This window comes from Stegodyphus dumicola, chromosome X2, assembly GCF_044657685.1.
Source record: "Stegodyphus dumicola isolate Sdum_Otavi_A_Nest chromosome X2, ASM4465768v1".
In the NCBI taxonomy this organism is placed as follows: Eukaryota; Metazoa; Arthropoda; class Arachnida; order Araneae; family Eresidae; genus Stegodyphus; species Stegodyphus dumicola.
In genome coordinates, this window is record NC_140781.1 from 5493976 (window position 1) to 5506124 (window position 12149).

At 33.2% G+C, this 12149-nt stretch overlaps 1 protein-coding gene across 2 annotated transcripts in view; it reads left to right on the forward strand.

Moving 5' to 3' along the window:
* The window catches only part of Hem (Nck associated protein 1 Hem), a 144152-nt gene that overhangs the window by 9975 nt on the left and 122028 nt on the right, over nt 1–12149 (forward strand). For both annotated transcript variants that reach the window (XM_085809380.1, XM_085809381.1), the window contains exon 2: nt 2539–2649. In XM_085809380.1, the coding sequence (XP_085665506.1) occupies nt 2539–2649 (111 nt within the window). The remainder of the gene's footprint in view (nt 1–2538; nt 2650–12149) is intronic.

Below are 12149 nucleotides of genomic sequence, written 5' to 3' on the forward strand. Positions count from 1 at the left end.
CATCTTCCATTGGTGAATTAGATTTTTCTAGAGGCATTTCACATTCAAAAAAAAAAACTTTCTGATTTAATTAATGACCCTAATTCCAATCCATCTTTACCTTCAGCCTTTAAGGAAATTATGTTTTAGTTTTCTTGTTTCATCAATAGATGGCACCAGTAGTTTAACTCTTGTCTTGCACTTTGGCAGCTGAGGCTGATGGTTTGATAAAACCATCGAAGCTAGTCTTGTGAAAATTTTCAAATATAATGCTGAGTTTTGTGGTTTCACTTCTAAATTAATAATGCCCCTACCTCCCTTCATGTCAACTGATGCCGAGAATCATTTGTCAGACTGAAACAATTCTTTGGTAAAGAGGACGGGATTTCATTTGTGAGCTATCCAGTTTTTGTATTCTCTGCACCACTGTAAACAGTGCTGCCGATGGGCTGTTGTCAGTGCCATGCAGCATTCAGGATGGCGAGCTAATAGGCCTCCTTTATGAAGTTGTCTGGCCAGTAAACCAAGATGTGTATCGTATGGTTGCCTTATGTCGCAGGTAACAGCAGGGCTAGAATCACAGTGTAATGGATAAGTTGAAAAGTTGATGACAAATCTGATAGAATTACCATTTCCAGTTTATTAAGAAAATTTAGCAAGTATGTGAGTATGATGTAAAGTATTTCCACCTTATCATTAAAGATTATCTGAATTTTCTGTTGGAATATACAAAATAAGCAATTTGGGTTTAACATATCATCATAACCACCTCGGTAAAAATCGCCAAATATTCAGAATATGGTAAACATTGCCAACCATGCACATAATAATTCTTAAATTTTTAACAAGTAACATTGTCATTTTCATATGTGTTCTTTCTCCCCCTTCTCAGGTTGTTTATATATTATATATCATGATATATTTTGCCTTAAATTCAATTTTTAAATATGTGTTTGTGAAATATAGCTACAGAGGAAAAAACTGCAGTAAACTTTTCCATGATTATGTATTTTGGTGCAAAATTGTTAAAGGTTGTTTTGAATCTCTTCTTTAACCCTCTGAGCATTAAGGGTTTAGGCCTGAAATTTCAAAGTTCCTCAAAATGTCATGAATATGTGATATTTTCTTTATTTTAATTAAAAAATGTCTCTCTCATTTTGTACCTTAATTCCTTTTATTCCAATATACATCCAAACCGATATCAGATACATTAAAAACTACCAGAAATTTTCATGTATAATGAATATAGAAGGCAGCCTTCTATGCGGAATTTTCCGGCCATAATGCTGACAGGGTTAAAGCGATGACTGCAAAATTTTCACCAAAATAAGAGAAACAAAACCCATAAGTAAGTAGATTTATTCATCAAAGTATGGTATGAATAGTTAATTCAAACATTAAATCATTAAATGTCTATGCAATATATTTTTCCTTTTCAGTTATATTATAAGTCGTCATATTCTTTCTTCTGTGAAAAATTGCCAAGATGGTTGCACTAATACTTAAATACCCAACTTAGAAAACATTCCAGCACTTTTGTTCGTATTTTAACAAATTACGATCCATGCATATTATTAAATTTAAAGTTGAGCTCTGCATTTAAAGGTAGATAATTCCATGTATATATATTTTTTGCGGTGGTTCTCTGGTTTTTAAATTGTTCTGTTTTGCAAAAGGTAATGATAAATTAGTTTGATGGTGCAGGAGAATGAATTCTTTAGAAGTAAAAGGAGTTTGATGAGTCTTGTAGGAGCAGCTATTGAACATTGTCATATTGTATATCATGTCTCTTACTGTTGTTTTGTAAAAACTTTGTGATAGCATTTCCATTCTGGATTAGGTATTTTGTAAAGACAAGGCATGGTTTCATCAAAGTAAGGTCAAAACTGTTGAAGATGTGCTTCTGAAAACCTACATCTTATGATTTTAGATCATGAATTATCTACCTGAAGCTCCTCTACGTTATTGTCTGGTGTGCTGTGTCAAGGCAATGAATTTTTTTACTCTTGTTATTTGAAAAAAACTATAATGCTAAGACGTACTGAGACATTATATGGCAGGTCATCGTATTATGGCATGAGAATAAACATTACTCTTGAATATAGCAAAATGGTTCTGAGAATCATAAGCAGATTGTATTATGAGGATGATGGCAGAGGATTTTGGTTATGGAATGATATGTAATAGCCAGCAGAATCTCCAGTTCTTACTTGCCTAGACTATCTCTTTTGTGGATGTTTAAAACTAATTTATGTTCATAAACAATACATATACCTTGGAAGAGTCAGATATGGATACCATGACTGCTTTAAACATATAACTTTTTGATAAAATTTGAAAACATTAAAATGTAATGATAATTCAAGGAATTGAATAGTATTTAAAATTTGTCATTGAATGTATAGTAATGTATACCTTAATGTATTTTTATAAAGAATATATAGACTATTTTAAACATTTTATTGCATTTGTGTTATATTCAAATGAAGTACACTAATGATTTTTTTTTCTTTTCTCTCTCTCTCTTTTTTTTTTTTTTTTTTTTTTCCCTTTTTAAAGGCATGTGGAGATGCAAAATCCAAGCCAACATTCCTTTCTGATAAAAGTTTAGAATCTGCAATTAAACATGTGGTTCGAAGATTCCCTAGTGTCGATACGCGTGGGAATAGTGTAAGCAGCTTATATTTTATGTATTTTTATAATTATTTCTGGATGTTTATTATGTTATGAAATGCTTTTGGTGTTACTTTTTGAAAATATTTGTATTGATACATTATCACTAAACAAGTAAGTAAGATACAGTTTTCTCAGAAATGTGCAAACTAGAAAGTATATTTTCATCCTTATGTAAGATTTTTTGTTTTATATTTTGTTATAGTTAAGACCCATTTCCATTAGTGCGTTACCAATGCATAGCGTATTGGGAGAAATGCATTACACAGACGAACAACTGCAGCAGGGAGTCACTAAAAAATTTCGTAGTTTTGATATTTCTTATTGTAATAATTTTACAGTTAACAGATATTTTTACACATTGTATCTGAAAATAGATAAAGATAAGACGATACAGACAAAGAAAAAAAGAAAAACGTTTCGACTCATTCTTTTTATAATAGAAGCAGTCATTTTACTTGCTTTGCACGTGACACTGTCATTTCGTCTATTACTCATTTAAAATTTTCGCATTGTTCTATGTCTTAAATTTAGAAATTAAAGTAAATGACCTAAAACTACAATAGTATTATGCAGTACAAGTGAAAAACTTGAAGTCACATGCATATGTCAGATTTGCACATTGCTTATGGGGTCCCACAAAATTTTAGAAAATATTATAGGGTCCTGGCGGCCATGAAAAAATCTCAGTGATAAAAAGGGGTCGTGACTGAAAAAAGTTTAAGAAACCCTGGTTTACAATTGTGTTGAATTTACGCTTATGGAAGTTCGGTGGCCAGTTGCATTCATTGCCACCAGATGTCTCTGATTTAACTTACGGGATTTGTACTCTTAAAATACTTAAATTCGATGTTATTGGAAATTTTTAGTTCTGCTTATGAACTGTGAAAGTAACAATGTTTAGATAAGTAAGGTTATAATGCATATTATGATCATCTCTAATTGCATAGAAGCTGGAATAATTTTTAAGAATTTCTTTGCATTTCTAGAAGCTTTAAATATTAATGAAATAATATATAATTAAAACTAAACAGTACTGTTACTGCAAAACAAATAAAAAAGTTAAACACATTTAAAAATAGCTGGTACCTTAAAAATACAGAGCAAATGTAAAGAAAGGTTCACAGAATTTACACAAAATTTGCTATGCTTGTATCCTGCTGACTGCTATGTGAGATTGTATATTTTTAAAATATGCACAAATTTGGGGAGAAAACAGATAGTATATAAAATTTTAGCATACATTTCTTCAGTATCATAGCTGAATAATTTATTAGACATATTTTTAATGCACTATTCGCAGTTATATTTTATGCATAATCCATAAAATATTATTTTTAATTTCTAAATTTTAAATTCATAGCTTTTTATAGAAGTTGCAAATATAAGCTTTTTTCTCTTTTTATATGTATACATACCTAAGGTAAATAAAATGGAAATATTTAATTAATTCATTCCTGTGCTTCAGCTGGACAGGACTGAATTTTAAAGTAATTATTATAAGTTTTAAAAAATGTTTTATTAAAATTGTTCAGGGCATTAATACTATCTCATGTCGATTGGTATTGAAAGTGTAACATCCCAAAATCTCATCACATGTATACATTTGCATAAAAGTGAAACAGGAAAAAAAATATTTGTATATACAGAGAATTATACTTTAAATTCATATTATATTATAACTTTCAAAATAAATTTAAATGAATAAGAGCATAAGTAAAACATTATATAGATCAAATTGGAACATGGAGCTAAGAAAGTTGCAAACAGGATGGAAAAAGAGTATGAGATTCAAACTCACAACCCCCAAAATCAAATTTCGCTACCCTCAACTTTATCACTATGCTATAACCACACTGGCGTAATTAGCAATTTTGGCTTAAATACATGATCAAGTAAATGAATTCTTAAAACTAAATTTTTTGGCCCTTTTTCAGTCTTTTTTGGTCTTTTTATCGACTAAAAAATTCACCAGAGTTTGTTCTTAAACTTCTGGGACATTTCTTACAAAAAACATTATTTTTAAAGTGGTGTTCGAATTTAAGTTAAACGGACTGCTAAAAATATATCCATGTGCTTAAATGCATGTTAGTCAAAAAAGTATATTTATAAGTAGAGAAATACAAAGGAATATTTAAAAGGCTATCAATATTAATTTATAATTTAACGTTTTTAGTTTTCACCTGTTTCAAAAGAAAAAAATAACAAATCTTCTAATGCTATATCTAATTTGCTATATCTGATTTGCTATAGCAGTTTGGTATAGTCAGATGTTCATTTTCATTAAAGGTAAATGTGTATGCAGAACTAAGAAATAATTATCAGGACACATTTTGCTATTTCATGGACTTTGAATTATATTTTTTGCACCTGATTTTCTTGACAGTAATTACTGCTTTCTGTGAACTAAGTTGCAGTTACCTTTTTTTAAACTAAATTCAGCTGATTGCTGTCTTTTTCAGTACACAAATTTCTTGCTATAATGTTAATTCAGAAATAAGTATTTTTTTAGCAAAACATTCTTTCCCTCAGCCAGCATTCATCGCTCCTTCTGCCGCCGTTAATTTTTGGTGTCAGCACGTGATTGCTCCTTTTTTACCACGTGACCTCACCGCATCCGCAGACCATACGGATAGAAGTTAAACTTCATCCGTCCGTCATCCGTCACCGCAGATCGACCAGATTGTAGATGTCACTCAAAGTGAATTCGCTTGCTGATTGGAGAAACGCATACGCAGTAGTGGAAATGGGCCTTTTCTGTTATGCTTTTCCCATTTGTAATGTCAGTTTAAGCAAAGACACACATTAGTATTTTTTTAACTTAGCAAGTGAATATTTTTTCGTTTTTCTTATACTTCTCTACCTTTCTACTTATACCTTCTCTATAGTTATACCTCTCTACTTATACCTTCTCTATAGTTATACCTCTCTACTGCAACAAGGAATACAGTTGATTCATGTTTGTCATAACAGTATCAAGATGCTGTTACTCTTTAAACTGGGAATTTTCAAAGAAAAAACTTTCATGGCATAAAAAATTTATTAATTGAAATTTCTTCGTATTGTATATTCATTTAGTCTACATAAAATCTTACTTTTTTTTAAATTTTAAATATATTTAGTATTAACAGTAATTTTAGACTTACCTGTAAAATTACCATTTTTTCATTAAACTCTAAGTGATAACCATATGGATCAGTATTGAAAGGTTGTAGAATCCTATGGTACTTTCTTATTATCTGCACTGTCACGGAAAAGTGCTGTATTTCCTCTTGTATTTTTCTCCTTTTCTACTAGTTTTATGATCTGAATATTGAGAAAAATTATGCAAATAATTTAATTTCCAAAAATGCTGTTGCAGAAACATAAGAAATGAAAAGTCATGAATGAATTATGGGTAACTATCACAATATTATTTCTTTAAAAGAAGCCTACATTTCAATAAGAATATATAACAATATTAACATTTTAATATTTGATAAGATACCTTCATTTCTACTTCCCCACCCATTCTTATTGCTGTCTCTGCTATTCCTTAAGCCATCCATAAATGATTAGAGAAAGTGATTGTGCAGCTGGCTCAGTGAAATCGATTAAATGTCAGTTTGTGTTTACTTCACTGGGATTGGTCAATTCTTTATAAGACTGGCATAAAGTTCAACCATTTAAAGAGAAAAGTTCTGCATGACCTTTGCAAGTCATTTACGGGGTTTGTTTTTGTTTGCAAGTTGAAAACAGTCTCTGCATAGACAAACCTGCTTTGAAATTTAGGAAAGCTCATTGTCTGAATGTTTGAGGATGTAAGTCTTTATATGTGTTATGCAATCAAAAGGTAAAGCACTTCATGGACCAGTCGCAGCTGTATGTATCCCCCATATCAGGCAGAAGTGTGTCATCAGTCAAAAGTCTCCAGAGAGGCTAGAAATATGCTGATCATGCTATCAGCCAGGGGTCTCGGTCCAGGATGGCAGACTTTAGAAATTCTGTCATAAACCACCACTGAACACTGGCCATCCAAAGTAGTCATTTCCGGTTGCCTGAGACCACTGTGGCAGGAACTATTATTGGCTGGAGATCTGACTTGCCATCATAAATGTAACTTGTCAGTACAATGCCCATTACCCCCAAATGAGGGAATTACACTGAAAACTATATGAGCACTTTTGTGTCCCATCGAGTTACTGACACCTCAAAAAGACAGATTCACACCAAAAGCTGTATCCAAAATCCCTAGATGCTCACCCCAAGCAGCTGAAACTGCCAGGTTTAATATTTTACTCCCTCGGTTCCAAGGCTCCTTAAGTATAGATCAGTGTTGGCCAAACTTCATGTCAGTGAGAGCCGCACGTTTGAATTCAGGAATGTTCGAGAGCTGCATCTAGAATTTCTAAAAGCCACAAGTTCATATTTCATAATTATAGAAGTAGTGGAGGAGGTTTTAAATAGAAAGTAACTTTGTAAAAAGAGTATGAACTAATTAATTACTTCCCTTTGTACACTGAATAGTTTTAGTTTAAGATATTTCGTACATATATTTTATATGCATGAACTGCAAAAATTGCCTGTGAGAGCCGTATCAGGCTCACGAGCCACACTTTGGCCACCCATGGTTTAGATCCTAATCAGCACACAAGTCGGCCTCCCGGGGGGGGGTAGAGGAAGAAAAAAATAGATAGTTATATGGCAACCCACAGTGTTACCAAAAAGTATTTATGTTGAAACCTAAGTATGCACATAGCATGTTATTTTAGCCTGCACAATGTCAAAGTTTACAGATATTGCAAATGAGTAGTTCTCTGTTTTGTTTAAAGTGAAAACAGTTTGTTGTGTTTGTAGAGAGAATAATGACAAAAAAGCATTTCACGAAAAAAGTATTTTAGGTACTTATGTATTATCTTGTTGACCACGAAAGCTAGCTACCGTCAAACTTGAATGTTGGCAGAGATCCCACCAAAGTTGCACCATTTGTTTCTGCAAATTTCTTCTATTTGCATCTAATGTGTCTCTTTTAAATAAAACGAATGTATACTCCAATACTTTAAAAACTGAATGTAAGCAAACAGACTTGTAAGCCTAGTTCTAATTCTTTATTTTTTCAAAAGAAAGAAAGAAACTTTTTAAAGATATTTAGCATACGAACTCATAAAGTAAAAATAGAATTGATATTTAAAATGTATTACTACAAGCCATCATCTAGCGGTACTTACTTTAACTATTACCATTTCCAACTTTACTCCCTCACCAGTAACTAAGTTACAACGCTAAGTATTCGTGATCTAGAGTGGAGAGATAGTTGTAGGATTAATTTTAGTCTCGAAACCAGACAGGCTGTTTTACCTGTCTACTGGAATTGGTCTTGGTACATGTCTACCGGAATTGTCATTGGTTGTCTACCGGAATCAGATTTTCCCATTGCGTTGGTGAAGGTACGCTGTAGTGTGAAGGACTTTGGCTCCACATATTACAGCCAAATTCCTAAACAACTGTGACTGAAACTGTGTTCCTTGATCTGTAATAATTTTATATGAAACGCCAAATCTGCAAATCCAATTCTTATAAAAGGCTTTGCTTACAATTTCTGCAGTGATATGTGGTAATGAGATGACTTCCATCCAGCCAGTAAATTGGTCAATGCAGGTAATAACAGTTGGTCGATAAACAATTATGAATTCATTTGAAGGGGATAATGGGCCAATGAGATTGATATTCACTACACTAAAACAGGTATCTGTTTCTGTATATTGATATTCACTACACTAAAACAGGTATCTGTTTCTGGATATTCCACAAATTTAGATTTGGTGTGCCAATTAACTTTACTTTTTTGACATCTGATACATGCATAGGTCCAATCTTTTATTTTATTTTTTTCATTCCAGATCACATGAAACTAGCAGTCATATGTTTAGTGGTAGATTTAATGCTACGTTGTAAAAAAAACATGAATTTGATAAAAAAAAAAAGTTTTCTCCTGAAACTAGCTGAAAATATAAGGCCAAATCTTCTTTTATGAGGTATCACACCATAAAACTTTTGAAGATGAAAGTACAGACTGGCTAAATTTAATTGTCCTGTCACTTTCCATTAGATATTTCAATTCTGGATCTGTACTTTGTTCTGCGGCAGTTTGTTCATAATCAATAACAGAGATTTGTGATAGAGTGGCCACAACCACATTTTCTTGTCCACTAATATGCTGAATATCTGTGGTGAAATGTATTGTAGTTGACGCAGTTGTCTCAGGGATGCTTTTCTCATTCTTTTGCTTAAAGGCAAAGGTCAATGGCTTGTGATGTGTTACAATTACAAATTCTCTGCCTTCTAGCATATACTTGAAATGTTTCACTGAAAGATATATATCCTCAAGAGTTCACAATTGTAGGTGCTGCAAGATTTCTGAGCATTATTCAGTTTCTTTGAATGGAAAGCAATTGGCTTCCAGTTTTCTGCTTCAAACTGTTGTAGTACTGAGCTAGTAGCCAGATGATAATGAAAGTCCAGGTGAGGGGAAACATAAAAGGGCAGCATTAGCTAAATCATTCTTGCATTTTTCAAATTGTTATATTGCCTCGTCAGTCCATGGGACTTTTCTTTTATCTTTCTTTTTTGCATCCTTTAAAAACTCATGCAGTGGTGCCTGTGTTTGAGCAGCATTTCTCGAGTACCTGCGATAAAAATACATCGTACACAAGAAGGTATATATCTTGTAGGAGCACAGGCAGTAGGTATTCTAAAATGACTTGGACCTTGCTGGGCAGGGTATATGATCCTTTAGCATTAATCAGGTAACCCAGAAATTCAATTTGGTCTACTCTCAGAATGGATATTGATATATTAATGGGAAATCCAAATTTGCTCAGTCTCTCAAACACTATTTGCAAAAGTTGTTTGTGTTCATCCTCAGATGATGATATGGGAATAGAAAATCCAAACCGAAGAAAACGTCAGTAAATGAAATGCTGAAAGGTAGCTGGTGCATTTCTGTGTCCAAAACTCATAACATTGAATTGAAATAAGCCAAAAGGGGTAATTATGACAATTTTTGGTTTGTCTTCTTCAGCGATTGATATCTGATAGTATGCTTTTACTAGTTCAATCTTTGAAAATATATTTTTACCCTGCAAGATAAGGTGAAAATCTTCAATTCCGAGAACTGGGTGATGGTCAGGTATCATTTGGTCATTTAACCGTCTATAGTCTCTGCAGGCTCTAACTGTTCCCTCCTTTTTACTGACTAAATATAGGGGACTAGTCCATTGAGATTTTTATGGCCAAAGAATTCCCTTCTCCAACATGAATTGAAATTCTTTTCACCATCGAGTAGACAGGCTCATGAATGCAAGGTACCCCTTTGGTTATTATGTGATGCTTCACGTCATGTTTACTTGAGGTACTGAAAACGTATGGCTTAGTTAAGTCTGGGTAAGATTTAAATTATCCATAAAACTTTGATTTATGGTTGTTATTCAGTGTGCGGATGATGAGTTCATCGAAGATAGCCCTAACTGCTGCCTTTACGGATAACTGAGTAACACCATCACCATCAATCAATTTCCTGTTATGAATATCAATAAGTAGTTGAAAATGATTTAGAAAATCAGCCCCAATGGCACCTTTATTGTTAACCTTGGTGATGATAAATGGCCATTGAAATTGTCGTCTTGAGTCCCAAGTGAAGATTTATAGTTTTTACACCATAAGTTAGGATCTCTGTGCCATTGGCAGCATATAATGTATAGGAACAAGGCATAGTTCCTGCTGTACTTGCCAGAATATGGAATATGTCGTCTCCACTGTCCACTAAAAACTGTAATCTCGAATTTTGGTCGGTGATATATAGTCAGAATTTGTGGCAATTATAATTGCTTGTAATAGAACTGGCCGTGGAGTTTACTGTTGATTTACTTTTCCTGACTGTTTCCATTTGCAAGGTTGTCTACATTTTTCAGGATAGCATTTAGCATCAAATTTAAAATTGTAATAACAATATTTACCTTTTTCATCAAATTTCTTTCTTGACCTCGAACAGCTACTGTGATTCCTAATGAAGTTGCGAGTCCTTGGCCTGGAGTTCCAGGCAGTCATGCTGGCAATTTGGAGCTCTTAATGAGGCGATTTTCTGCTGTAGTTCTTCCACCACTGTATTTTTACATGGCAGCCAATTCCTGGCTTGAGTTCAGCTCCACAATTTTATCAGCCATTGCGGCCAACTAGTCCAGTCTCGTCACTAACCAGTAGAATGTATTTCACAGCATCTGACATATTTTCCAGCCAGAAAAATCATAAAATATTCTCCAACATGTCCGCCTCCTGAGATTTCATTCTGAGAAGGAGCTGGCTGGGTTTCATGTCGCACAGTGAACAGACATTTAATGTGGTGATTTTCACTTTCCTTAAAAGTGTTGAGTAATCATCCCTTAGCAGCCAAATACTTATTGCTTGTAGAGTCTTTTATGATATCTCAGATGTTCTCCATAAATCTAGGTTCCAACTAGGCAACCAAATAATTGAACATCGTTTCTTCATTCTCGATTCCACCACTATGCAATTGGGCCTCTACTTGATAAAACCACATCTCAGGTCTTTCAGCCCAAAATGGTGAATTTTCACGCTGACCTTGTTAGCTTCATCATTTGGCTGGGAAGTTTTATCGTCATCCATACCAAAACAAATTGTTATTACTTATCATCTGATTCACCAAATTATTGCATGTCTTTTAAATAAACCTAGGATATACTCCTGTACTTTAAAATCTGAATGTAAGTAAACAACAGACTTGTGAGACCAGTTCTAATTCTTTGTTTTTTCAAAAACAAACAACAGCAAAAAAAAATTTTAAATGTATGACTACAAGCCATCATCTAACATTACTTACTTTAACTATTACGGTTTCCAACACATCCCTTGCAATAAAACATTCATCAGTCTATCCATCCACTGCTGTTTTTATTTGATTACTTTGTTGATTGAAGAAGTAAAGCTACTGTTCCAAAGCATTAAAATGTTCTGAAATCTCTTAGAGTTATTCAATTTCTGAATCCAATTTGTTCCATCATGTTAAGAATAATATTTAACACGATGTTGGTCTTTTTATGTAAGCAATGATGACTTTAGTTCAGATCTGCATTTTTTGTGTGATAATAAAATCAATAATGTTGGTCTGATAACAACATTAACTTTGGGATATTTCTCTCAGATGATTTTAACATTGCAAAATTTAGCATACCCATGTGCTTTGAACAAGACTTACACTTTTTTTTGTAGTCATTGGGATCTTATGCCCATGCGTGTTCAGCTATCAACCCCTTGATCATCGTAGACCTCCTTTAAAATTTCATTAACCCCCCCCAGCAGACTTATAATAACCCCAATAGGAAACCCTGATTTATACTATCCTTTATTGAACATAAAATAGCACTGAAAGTGAATGCAAATTAAAAATAATTTGTGCTGTGTTGTAGTCACAAAATATTTGTCAGCTGCAAAAACTTAAAGCT